Here is a 13,709-nt window from a genome sequence, read left to right on the forward strand (position 1 = left end):
GTCTGAGTGTGCGTCTGTCTGTGTGTGTGCCTGTGTTTGCGCGCGCGCGCGCGATTACCTCAAGGAACCAGCGGGGTTGAGTTGCATCGCGTCCCCTTCCCACCTCTGTGGCCGGGCGCATGCGCGGTCGGCCAGGCCCTGCTCTCCCTGCCTGAGCAGGTGCAGGGATGGGCCCCGCCATGGAGCGGAGGCAGCGGGGATGCCGCGGAGCCCCTGCCTGGGGGTGCCTCCGCCTGCTCCTGCTCCTCCTCTGCGCCCCCCTGCTCTGCGCTTCTGGGGACACCAGCGTCGGCCCGGTAGGGACAGGGAGCGGCGAGCCGCCTGCCTGGGTGGGTGCCGTGAGGGAGACAAATGGGAAGCTGCCGCCCGGAGGGCTCCTTCATCCTCTCCATCCCCGGGCGTCGCCCCCGCCCGCTCCCAGCCCCCGGGCACGGCAACCTGGGGGGGGGGCGGCCTGCTGGGTCGCCCCCCGGCTGAAGGGGAGGGCAGGTGGAGGCGAGGTGGAGCTGGACCAGTGCGCCTTCCCCAGGCTGGCAAGGCTGGCAGAGACAGGGAGGGGCTGCTGGGGTGCCCCCCCCCTTCCTCGCTCTCCTCCTGGCACGGCGGCGTTGTCTCCAATGAAATGAAGGTGGACGCGGGTCGAGGGGCTCCTCCCGGCGCCTGGGGGGTGTTGTTGGCTGTTTTCCTTCCCTCAGAGGAAGGAGTGGGGATCTCCAGGAAGCCTGCTGATGGGGGGGGGAGATATGTTTGGGTGCCGCTGCCTGGGAGGTCTGGCGTGGGGTCCTCTGGGGAAGGGGCCTCAGCTGCTCTCTTCCGCCTGCAGGGAATAAGGGGCGGCGGCGGCGGCGATTGTGGGGGTCAGGGGGAATGCCGTGGAGGACGGTGGCTAGGATGCGCGAGGGAGAGAAAGGTGAATCGGGATGCCCTGGTCTAATGGAAATGGGCACATGAAACATGTGAGCCAGCTTCTCCGGGGGGGGGGGGGACGACGACTCGAAAATGTTCTTTCTTTTACGTCCCTAATGGGTCGATCATGGGAAAGATCTGCCAGTATATAGGAACGTGCATACATGTTATTGAGCAGCATGCACCGCTTTTGTGGCCAGCAGCGCAGGCACAGAGGGAGAAGTACGGCGCTGGCTAAACGTTAATGGTGCTGTTGATTTTGGGTCTGTAATTATATTCCTGTACCCTCTTCCTTTTGCTAGCTTTTTATGGTGTTGTTTGGTACATGTCTCAGTGTTAATGCCTTCCATCAATAATAGGAATAATAGAAAAGCATGGTGTGAAAATGCAACCAGGCACAACTTTTAAGGACGAAGATATGCATGGTTGACAATGCACATTTTAGCGTTTAGGATGAGGTTGGCCAGTTATATGAGGTGTGCAGTTTTGTTTGTCAATATAGCTGAGTGTTATTACCTACTCGGTCTTGAATATACCGATTTGGAAGGGTTAAATTAATGAGGTGGGTAGGAGATAAGGACAGTCCCGTTAACTGCAACTGTAGAACCTTCACAGAGCAGTGACAGGCTAGCAAACCTGTGCATAAAACTTCTGATACATGGGAACTGCTGGTCTGTTTCTTAACATTGACCTGCTACTGACCAATGGCTGCTGGTGAGATGCCCCAAGGATCTTGTAGCTGACATTGCTCGCACAGCAGCAGCAGCCCCTCACATCACATGCTAAACCACTATTGACCCTGAGATAGGACTGGGGAAGAAATTTTTTTTTGTTTGCATTTAAGAGCAAATCTGCTTAATCCACGTTTTCTGCAGCAATACATGAACAACCATTCTTTGAAATAAGCACTTTCCTAGATCTTGCAGTGCTGTCCTTCAGACAAGTACTATGTACAGAAATGCATATACTCTAGTAAAATGTGCATTCAAATGTATATATTCTTTAAAATAACATGCAAAATGCATTAGGGAAATTTGTTTGGCAAAAAAGGTATATTTTAGGCAATATTACCCGGAAGCTGTATGCCGGCTCCCTTGGCCAATAAAGCAAGATGAGCGCCGCAACCCCAGAGTCGGTCATGACTGGACCTAATGGTCAGAGGTCCCTTTACCTTTTTTACATACAAGAGTGTATACTGTATTAGGAGAAATTTGTACGAAAAGGCCAAATTTTCGTGAACTTTTAAAAATAAATAAATCTCAAGCTGATGTGCGGATATGGATATCTGAATTTAAGACTGGAAGAAAGAGAAAGTGGAAATGGCAGGTTTATACATCCATAGACTAAGGAAACTTTCTAAAGTAGTTTGGGAGATGGGGTGGGGATGTTGTATCATTATGGGTGCAGCCAAGCATTTGGGCATGCCTAAAGTAGCTGAAATAAGTTCCATTAGTTCCATCATCCCTGGTCACTGGTCCTGCTAGCTAGGGATAATGGGTGTTGTAGTCCAACATCTGGGGACCCTAGGTTGAGAAAGGCTGATCTGTAGAGTTGGGTGTGTATGTGCAGGTGAATGTTCCTGTAATGAAGGAGCTTGTGCTAATTACATTTAATATGCTACAGTTCCGTGGCCCCAATTTGGAGAAAGTTACATTTTGAAATCAATGGGACAAGTGGATCACATCACAGCTAATGTTAAGTGAAACTAATAGTGCATTCTTAAAGATGTTTCCTTAGAAGGAATTCCATTCAGTTCAATAGGATTTACTCCCATGTAAATGTGTGTAGGTCTGTAGCCTAACATTCTCTGGATAGGATTCTTTGAGCGGAGAAACTACCATGGCATGTGTGCACCCCCCAGTGGTAGTGCTGCTGTGTGATAGCTGTGGATGCATTCCTGCCCTTAATTATGCATGGTTAAGTTTCCTTTAATGAGTTCTGTACCTGAGTAACTGGATGCAGGGTTGCAATTGCAGAGAGATCCTCCTTTACAGTGAAATATATGGCTACTCAGAAGTAATTCCCATTCGAGTTCAGTTGGATGTGCCCCAAAGTAAGTGAGTATAGGATTCCAGTCTTATACTGTAATCCCAACCCCATTTAACTGTGAGTAAATGGGACTGACTTCTGAGTAGCCATGGTTAGGATTTATATATTTATTTAGAGGGTTTGTACCCTGCTCTTTAGCCAAAAAGGCTCCCATACAATACATTTTAATATATATATAGTCCCTTCCTGCACACAAAATCCAACTCAGGCCCCAGTTCTGTTCTTATAATGACCAGCTTCTGGTACAATTCAGAGGTAGGAGGTGCCTGATGGCAAACTGATGGAATGAGCCCTGCTTCCTATCTTTCTCACAGAGGCAGTCTGATGAAATGGCTGCTTCAAGGTGAAAGTTGAGGGAGAGGAGTCCTGATGGAGCTGGTCTGTCACAGCAGAGCTGATGGAGTGAGCTCTGCTTTCCATCTCCCACTGACAAGCAGAAGGGGACAGATGGATTACAGCCTTAGTTGCAAACATAGGCTAATGGAGCCAAGTTTAATTGACAATGTGAATGATCAATAGATTAATTACATGCTATGCAATCAATAAATATATGTAAAACTATGCAGTTATGCTATCTGGATTTATGATATGGAGCAGGGGAAGAGTAGAGGAGAGCAATGAAAGCTAGAAACATAGATGTAAAGAAGCATAAAATGAATTGAAACAATAGAGTCATTAACAGTATTTACCCAAGTATTTTTTAAACTAGATATGTCCTCCTGGGTGCCATTTTTCATGAAGTTTGAACCATTAGTTCTCAAGCCATTTGAACTAGGAGTAGCTACCATTCTCAAGTTCATTCAAATGACAGAAAATAATATGACATAATTTGCTTGAGTTTTATAGAAGCGTTTACAAGAAATCTATTTGAATATAGAAATATTTGAGTGAATAGTTGGGTCTTGAGCCCTGAATTATATTGTTAATGGTCAAGGTTGTACACACTACCTGGCACAGGTTCATACTGGTGTTTGTTGTTGTTGTTTTGTATTGTGGAGGCAGCATAGCTGTGTATGAAAAGTATAGAGAAAATCCATCCTCATAAGCAATTCATAAGCAATAGAAATGAGAGGCAAATATGTTACAGGTACCATTAGGCATGCAATTTATAGCTCTCCCCCCCCCCCTTGGGTTTGTCAGTCTACGGATGCATGAAGTCCTTGGTGCTTTACTTTATATTCACTTGCTAAGTACTGAAGTACTAAGTACTTTGTGGACTTCAGCATCAGATCAATGAACACAAGGTGCAGCTGCTGTGTAGGTTGACATTAACTAGCACGGGGTGGTTCTATCATTAGGCTTGAAGCTGCTGTCTCCTTGCAGAGGAGGCAATCCTAGGTTAGAAATGAGTAGTTGCAAAGTAGCTTTCTGGCATTTTTGAGTAAGACCCATTTGTATACAGTAAATCCTGCTATTTCCATAAATGATATTTCTACTAGGTGCTTATGTGAATTGTTGAAACAGGCCTAAAAGGTAAATACAAAGATATATAATATATTGCCATTTTTAGGGCAATTGCCTGTTTGCTTTGAGCCTCAATTCAAATCTCTGAATATTTATTCTAAAGTTCAGTTTACATTGCTAGACATTTGTTGGTGGTTGGTAGTCCTTTGAAACAAAAAAAAAATTTCCCCTTGCACAAACTCTTGAGTTTGTCTTGAGTGCACAAATTGTCATCTCGTCTGTCCTCCCAGTTGAACGACGTGGCCCAGGGAGAGAGGGGAAAATAGTGGAAGTGAACAGCTGGCTTCGCAAATGGTGTAAACAGGAACGGTTTGGATTCTTAGATCACGGACTGCAGTTTCTTGAAGATGGACTTCTGGCAAGTGATGGGCTGCACCTCACAACGGTTGGGAGAAATGTTTTTGCCAAAAATCTCAGAAACCTCATCAGGAGGGCTTTAAACTGACTAATGTGGGGGAGGGAGACAGTGCTCCTGAAGGTAGGAGTCTATCAATTAATGAAGATGATCATCCAAATGTCATAGACCAAATGGAGCAAACAGCACGCGGACCTAGTGGAGGGAGGAAAAAATCCTTAAATAAGAGACACGGGGGAATGATTACCGTATTTTTCGCTCTATAACACGCAGATTTTTTCTCCTAAAAAGGAAGGGGAAATGTCTGTGCGTGTTATGCAGCGAATGTGTGGTCCCTGGAGCCGAAAAATCGGGCAAAAATCAAACCGCGCTTCAGGGAGCTGGGAAACCTGAAAGGGAAACCTGAAAAGAGGAAGTGGGTGCATTCCTGCATTCTGCCTCAGGGTCTTACTGCCCACCCTCTCTGTTTCCTTACTGTGTTTGCTCAAACGGAACAAAGAGCAGGGAAAGCCCCTCCCCTCCAGGAAAGAAGAGGGGAAAGCAGAGTGTCGTTCCTTCCTCTCTGTGCTCTGTTCCTTCCTCTCTGTGCTCCGGTGCTGCTGAAAACATGCAGGTGGGAGAGAGAGAAAGAGAGAGAGAGAGAGAGAGAGAGAGAGAGAGAGAGAGAGAGAGAGAGCGCTGGCTGGCTTGGGTGGGTGCGTGGGGGAAACTTTTGCCTTCCTTTTCTCTCTCCCGTTATACCCCACTCCTGCATTCTTAGCCCTTCTGTGTTTTTCCTTCCCTCCCCACTTAAAATGTGGTTAAAAAGCATGGATCCACATGGATCCTCAGGATTTTTGCACTGGGTCACCCCAAATTCACCATCAGAGCACATAGCATGTCCATGGCTACAGCCTGCCCCCCCCCAAAATCATGCACCCACTGTTGCCTGGGGCTGCAATGGTGCAAAAATGTGGTTAAAAAGCATGGATCCACATGGATCTTTGCATTGGGTCACCCCCAAATTCACCACCAGAGAACATAGCATGTCCATGGCTACAGCCTGCCCCCCCCCCCAAATCATGCACCCACTGTTGTCTGGGGCTGCAATGGTGCAAAAACGTGGTTACATAGCATGGATCCACATGGATCTTTGCATTGGGTCACCCCCCCAAATTCACCATCAGAGCACATAGCATGTCCATGGCTACAGCCTGCCCCCCAAAAATCATGCACCCACTGTTGCCTGGGGCTGCAATGGTGCAAAAATGTGGTTAAAAAGCATGGATCCACATGGATCCTCAGGATCTTTGCATTGGGTCACCCCCAAATTCACCACCAGAGAACATAGCATGTCCATGGCTACAGCCTGCCCCCCCAAATCACGCACCCACTGTTGTCTGGGGCTGCAATGGTGCAAAAACGTGGTTACAAAGCATGGATCCACATGGATCCTCAGGATCTTTGCATTGGGTCAGCCCAAATTCACCATCAGATCACATGTCTGTGGCCACAGCATGAAGCACAAAAATGATACATCCACTGTTTCATTCAGAATGTTTTTTCCCTTGTTTTCCTCCTCTAAAAATGATGTGCGTGTTATGGTCAGGTGCGTGTTATAGAGCGAAAAATACGGTAATGGACTTCAATGTCTGTACACTAATGCGCAAAGCATGGGAAATAAACAAGATGAGCTTGAGCTCTTGGTACAGCAAACTAAATATGACATAATAGGCATCACTGAAACCTGGTGGGATAAGTCCCACGACTGGAATGTAATAATGGAGGGATACAATCTATTTCAGAGAAACAGACCAGACAAGAAAGGAGGAGGAGTGGCGTTATATGTCAGGGGTGTGTATACCTGTGAAGAGATCCAAGATTTAGAACCTCAAAGCCAAAGTGAGAGCATTTGGGTCAAAATTAAGGGAGAGAAGAATAACAGAGACCTCATTGTGGGAGTTTACTATAGATCCCCAAGCCAAACGGAGGACATAGATGATGCCTTCCTGGAACAGATGGCCAAGCATGCAAAAGGAAGGGAGATAGTAGTAATGGGGGACTTCAATTACCCGGATATTTGTTGGACGTCAAACTCAGCCAAGAGCATAAGGTCAAACAGATTCCTCACTGGCCTTGCAGACAACTTCATTGTCCAGAAAGTGGGAGAAGCAACAAGAGGAACAGCCATTTTAGACCTGGTCCTAACCAATGTTGATGACCTGGTTAGTGGGGTAGATGTGGAAGGATCATTAGGCGCGAGTGATCATGCTCTTCTGAAGTTTACTATACAGCGGACAGTAGCAGCCAAGCATACTAGGACTCAATTTCTTGACTTTAAGAAAGCCGACTTCATAAAACTTAGGGAAGTGCTGGGTGAGATCCCATGGACAGCAATACTAAAAGGAAAGGGAGTTCATGATGGCTGGGAGTTTGTTAAGACGGAGATAGTAAAAGCACAACGTCAGGCAATACCAATGAGACGAAAACATGGAAGGTGCCTAAAGAAACCAGGGTGGCTATCTAAAGAACTTTTAACTGAATTAAGATTAAAAAAGGATGTGTACAAAAAATGGAAAAGGGGGGAAACCACCAAAGAGGAATTCAAACAAATAGCCAGCACGTGTAGACACAAAGTCAGAAAAGCTAAAGCACAGAATGAACTCAGGCTTGCTAGAGAGGTTAAAAGCAACAAAAAAGGCTTTTATGGGTATGTTCGTAGCAAAAGGAAGAACAAAGAAACAGTGGGGTCACTCAGAGGAGAAGATGGTGAAATGCAAACAGGGGACACAGAAAGGGCTGAACTCCTCAATGCCTTCTTTGCCTCAGTCTTCTCCGATAAAGAAGACAATGCCCGACCTGAAGAATTTGAAGCAAATGATTCAGCAAAGGAAACACAGCCCAGAATAACTAAGGAGATAGTACAAGAATATTTGGCTAGATTAGATGTATTCAAGTCTCCAGGGCCAGATGAACTGCATCCAAGAGTATTAAAAGAACTGGCAGATGTGATCTCAGAACCACTGGCAGTCATCTTTGAGAATTCCTGGAGAACAGGCGAAGTCCCGGCAGACTGGAGGAGGGCAAATGTTGTTCCTATTTTCAAAAAGGGGGAAAGAGAGGACCCAAATAATTACCGCCCAGTCAGTCTGACATCAATAGCAGGGAAGATTCTGGAGCAGATCATTAAGCAAACAGTCTGTGAGCACCTAGAAAGGAATGCTGTGATCACCAATAGTCAGCATGGATTTCTGAAAAATAAGTCATGTCAGACTAACCTGATCTCGTTTTTTGACAGAATTACAAGCCTGGTAGATGAAGGGAACGCAGTGGATGTAGCCTACCTTGATTTCAGCAAAGCATTTGACAAGGTGCCCCATGATATTCTTGTAAAGAAGCTGGTAAAATGCGGTCTTGACTATGCTACCACTCAGTGGATTTGTAACTGGCTGACTGACCGAACCCAAAGGGTGCTCATCAATGGTTCCTCTTCATCCTGGAGAAGAGTGACTAGTGGGGTGCCACAGGGTTCTGTCTTGGGCCCGGTCTTATTCAACATCTTTATCAACGACTTGGATGATGGACTCAAGGGCATCCTGATCAAATTTGCAGATGACACCAAACTGGGAGGGGTGGCTAACACCCCAGAGGACAGGATCACACTTCAAAACGACCTTGACAGATTAGAGAACTGGGCAAAAACAAACAAGATGAATTTTAACAGGGAGAAATGTAAAGTATTGCACTTGGGCAAAAAAAATGAGAGGCACAAATACAAGATGGGGGACACCTGGCTTGAGAGCAGTACATGTGAAAAGGATCTAGGAGTCTTGGTTGACCACAAACTTGACATGAGCCAACAGTGTGACGCGGCAGCTAAAAAAGCCAATGCAATTCTGGGCTGCATCAATAGGAGTATAGCATCTAGATCAAGGGAAGTAATAGTGCCACTGTATTCTGCTCTGGTCAGACCACACCTGGAGTACTGTGTCCAGTTCTGGGCACCACAATTCAAGAAGGACACTGACAAACTGGAACGTGTCCAGAAGAGGGCAACCAAAATGGTCAAAGGCCTGGAAACGATGCCTTATGAGGAACGGCTAAGGGAGCTGGGCATGTTTAGCCTGGAGAAGAGGAGGTTAAGGGGTGATATGATAGCCATGTTCAAATATATAAAAGGATGTCACATAGAGGAGGGAGAAAGGTTGTTTTCTACTGCTCCAGAGAAGCGGACACGGAGCAATGGATCCAAACTACAAGAAAGAAGATTCCACCTAAACATTAGGAAGAACTTCCTGACAGTAAGAGCTGTTCGACAGTGGAATTTGCTGCCAAGGAGTGTGGTGGAGTCTCCTACTTTGGAGGTCTTTAAGCAGAGGCTTGACAACCATATGTCAGGAGTGCTCTGATGGTGTTTCCTGCTTGGCAGGGGGTTGGACTCGATGGCCCTTGTGGTCTCTTCCAACTCTATGATTCTATGATTCTATGATTCTATGAGTGACAATAGCAGAAAGATTTAATCCAACAGAAATTACACCATAGTTCTTCCCATAATCCAAACACGGATGTGAACCAAAGTCAGTTTAGGTGATAATGAATTTTTTATCTGCCCAGCTCCTTTTTGTGACATGTTGAAACAGCCATCAATATATTCCATCTGAAGGAATTGTTTGCTGATGCAGCAAGTGTTGAGATTGGGCTGTTAGTCATTTGAGGCATGCATTGTAGAACTCATAGAAGCTTTCCTTCAGGTATCGGTTTGTCTGCTCATAATTAAAATATTATGCAAGAGAATATAAATTATTTAAATCTCCATGAAACTGAAATTGTTGCAGAGCAGTTATGGCTGTCCTGCTTCAAGCTACTGGTCAACTGAGGCAATACTTATGGGGAATACAAAATGTCGGAAGGAGTGTTTAGCACAGCCCTCCTCAGGTGTATGGAGCCAGCTATGTGGTTCTTTGGATCACAGCCATTTTACTCTAACCATAAGATTCAATATCATGCAGTTTCTAACACTAACTGTAGAGTGAAGAGATGATCATGTTAAAATATTCTGTTGGATTATTAGGAGTCCATGTCTCAGCTTCTATTTTAAAGAGGTAAATAAATACTGTAACTGTAACTTTCTCCATAATCACAGTAATGTTGAGTTATGTGATTACTGCTCTCTTTTCAGTTCATTTCTGTTCTTAATGTATCTTGAGAAGCTTTAAACATTGTCCTCTACTCTGTTGACTTGATGTCTTTATAAAAATAATTTTCACATTTAAGTTTGGTTTTCTTGACTTTGAAGTAGCTTTGACTTTAGTAGTTTTGAAGAAGCTACTAAAAGTGTTATTAAATACCTTTCCTCCACAGCAAGTTCTGTTTAACGTTTCCAGAATTATGGGCAGCATCTAACAAAATAAGTTGCATTAGCACAAGGATTTGTGTTTGTGCAGTGAAGCTCCCCTTCCTCTCTTTCCCCCTGTTACACACCACAAACCACCCTCCAGGGGGGGGGGATGACCCAGAATAGGTTTAGGGGTGTAGGGGGAGGAGAGGATGGAGAAGTTCTGTTATACAACCCGAAATCCTTGCACTAACATAACTAATTCATTGGGTACCATCCTATGCTACTTCTTTTTCTTATGGGAAATGTTTGTACATAACATACGTGTGTGATCAATTAGGCTGCAATGTATGCTAACGTCTATCATAGTTTGTCTAATATCAATCTAAATTGGATACATCAGTTTACCAGTTTTTGGCAGTTCACCAAATACCTCCACTAAACACATTCTTATTATGTAGTCCATGTTCTTTCACCTTGCCATAATCTGTTATAATTTTGATATTGAATTCCTGTCTACTATATCAATGACTGAATATTTAAAACATTAGGCATTTTGGGGGCAATAAGTTAAATATAGATTCAAGCATGGGCGTATCCAGGATTTTTGTTAGGGGGGGACAGGCCTTTTGTTAGGGGGGGCAGAATCTCAGTTTGCTATGTATTTTTATTGAATTTTATTGATGGGGGGGCAGCTGCCCCTCCCTGCCACCCTTGGCTGATCTGCTTCAAATGCAACACTAAGCTCTGGCTTATATAGGAAACCATGAGTTACTGTAGCTACCAGTTGTCCCACAGACAATCAACAAACCATGGCTTATTTATTTGAAGCTTGGTTTGTTTTCCAGCTACTTGAACCTTTGTAGCTTGATGAGCTCTGAGGTTAGGTGGCCAAACATCCCATGGTTAAGGAAGGGTGCTAGTTTCCCACATAATATAAAGTCATAGTTAAAACAAATCAAGATTCATAAGCTAACAACAAGCCATGGTGTCAGACTGTGGTTTGTTGGCTACAATTGTACCATAGCTGAGCCACTGGGCAATGTTCACACAGAACACTAAAAAATTACTTAATAATCCATGTGAATCAGGTCAGTGTTAGCCGGTTTACCCCTTTTCATCTATCCAACAGGAAAAGTGAGTTCTGTTCACTGCATTCAGATTCTTACAGAGGCAACACTAATATTAGAAAATTATTTAATATAGCCGACTAAGGAATTAAATAGTGTTTCATAGCTGAAGCTAGAAAAAATTGAAACAAAGTAAGAAACATTTTTCCGATGACAGCAATAGGCTTTCTGACCACTGTCTTCCAGGGTGGTACATAAAGTGCCAACTGTTTCAATTTCCCAGTACAGAGATGAGTTTTCTAGAATATTTGTTCCGCCTATAGTTTTAATGTGAAAAATCCAGTGAACTGTTTCAGGCAGGCATTAGGATTCTCAGTTTATTTTCTTTTTTCTTCTGTTAACATTTTGTTCGAGTACATTTCCCTATACATTTCTGGCAGTATCATTTACATGAACTCATGCACCTGAATGTTTTAAGTTCTCTGCTTTTGAAAAGTTAATCAGATTAAAAGTATATAGAAGAGGGGGGAAATGCTTTGTGCATATTAAAATACCTTGGTCCTATAATTTGGACCTCAAAACTCATAAATGGGTTTTATTATTAAGTCCAAAAGAAATATTGTAACCCTGGGGGGGAAGTTTCAGATGTTTGGGTGAAAATATAGAAACATGGGTTTCTACCTTAGCTCTGCCACTGCAGGAATTAAAGTACTAAATTGGTCATTTTCCTAAGGTTCAGGGAATGCTGTAAGAAATGTTAATGCACTGTGGGGTTTTGAATGCCACTTTACTGATTCTGAAGGGGAAGCTGTCAATCCTGTCAAAAAACTCATTTTATCCCATTTTATATGGCTGTTCTTCTTTATATAGTTTATGGTCACCTGAAGACTGGGGGAAAAAACATATTCTCACCTTCAAGCTTTCTTTTGCAGCTAATCACCCTTAATATGCTGTTGTTGGCATCTGTCTGTGTTGGTAGACAGATTGGTCTCTACAGCCACAGCAGGCGAGGTAAATTTCTAACAGTGACTTCACTTTACCTCACCTGCTGTGGCTGTAGAGACCGATACAGGAGAGACATGTTTTGTTGCAGTTGAGGCAGATGAAGGTATCTGGTTATGATGCCGCAGATGCACCATGACGTTTCTTCTCTGCACTCCTCCCAGTGGTCATTCCTCCTCTGGCCACTGCAATGGATTCACGACCTGACTGCCTGTCTCCAGGCACTGCGGTTGTTGATGCTGCCAGCTTTCAAATCACATTTGCAGACATCTTTGTAACACAGAATTGGTCTGCCAGTGGGTTTGGTGCCACCCATAATAGTCCTCTAACTTAAATATGTTATAGTTTTGGAAATTGTCTTCCTGCAGTCGTTCTGCTAGAATTGGAGAAAGTAATGATGTGCCTAGTATACAGAGGCAAATTTTTAAACATCCTAAGAAAGTTGAAAGATTTCTGAGACCCGTCTTAAGGTCAAAAGCGAGTGCAGGTAAAATTACTGTATTTTTTGCACCATAACACTCACTTTTTTCCTCCTAAAAAGTAAGGGGATATGTCTGTGCGTGTTATGGAGGGAATGCCTACGGCTTGCATGCCTACATATTTTCCTCCTCTAAAAACTACGTGTGTGTTATGGTCTAGTGCGTGTTATAGAGCGAAAAATACGGTAATCTTTTGCATCCTGAAATAATGGGCATAATTCTTAGTTCTCCAAAATGTACAGTTACAGGAGAGTAACAAGGGGAGAGAATATGGGGGATCCATCTGTGTGGAATGCCAACTGCCTTGAAGGCAAGGCCAGCCTGCAACACTGCCATTTATGTCTACCATTACCTTTGTGGGTTGATTTTCTGCCTGGGAGGGTGCAGCTATACAATTCCCTTGTCATCGCTAAGTGATTTCAGCCTGCTTTCTCTTGTCTCCCCTTGTCGCCTAGCTCTGCCCAATAATTGCTTTAAGTGCTTTTTATTTTTGCTCTCTTGTTTGATTATCACACACACACACACACACACACACACAAATGTGAAGAGAGATGCTAAAATTTTAAAGCTGAAATTAAAAGGGAAACTTGTAGTGGTAGGGGAAGTAGCCCAGTAATATGCAACTTACCAGGAAAGTCATGCCTTTTTAGTTGGTGCTAAAACACCAACAATTATTTTAATAATTAAACAAGCAAAAGTGCATTTTAGTGCAAATAAGACAGATTTTTAAAATTATCATCATCATCATCACACTCACAAAAATGGCATGCATTGAGTGTACCAGGAATGGGGAACCTGTGGCCCTGCTAGACTACAACTCCCATCACCCCTCACCACTGGCCATGTTTGCTGAAACTGAGGGCAGCTGGAGTCCAACAATATTTTTTATGGCTGCAGGTTCTCCATCTCCTAGCATAGATGCATGGGGATAGCCTCACTTGCTCGATAAAGCACTGCACATATTACAGCTAAGGGCTGTATCCGTACCACCCGACTTTTTCAGACTCAAGACAGGGACATACATCTTCTGAGATGATCTTCTGGGTGAGTCACATGACCCATGCCTTGCT

General features: G+C 44.1%; 1 protein-coding gene across 2 annotated transcripts in view; it reads left to right on the plus strand.

The window, feature by feature from the left end:
* The first annotated feature begins 83 nt into the window (after positions 1–83).
* MMP24 (matrix metallopeptidase 24) overlaps positions 84–13,709 on the plus strand; it is a 38,740-nt gene continuing 25,114 nt past the window's right edge. Inside the window, exon 1 of one of the 2 annotated variants that reach the window (XM_082227487.1) lies at positions 84–329. In XM_082227487.1, coding sequence (XP_082083613.1) covers positions 168–329 — 162 coding nt within the window. In that variant the 5' untranslated portion in view covers positions 84–167. The remainder of the gene's footprint in view (positions 330–13,709) is intronic. The other variant, XM_082227488.1, reaches the window with a different exon arrangement.

Source organism: Podarcis vaucheri, assembly GCF_965113315.1.
Source record: "Podarcis vaucheri genome assembly, chromosome: 6".
Lineage (NCBI taxonomy): Eukaryota > Metazoa > Chordata > Lepidosauria > Squamata > Lacertidae > Podarcis > Podarcis vaucheri.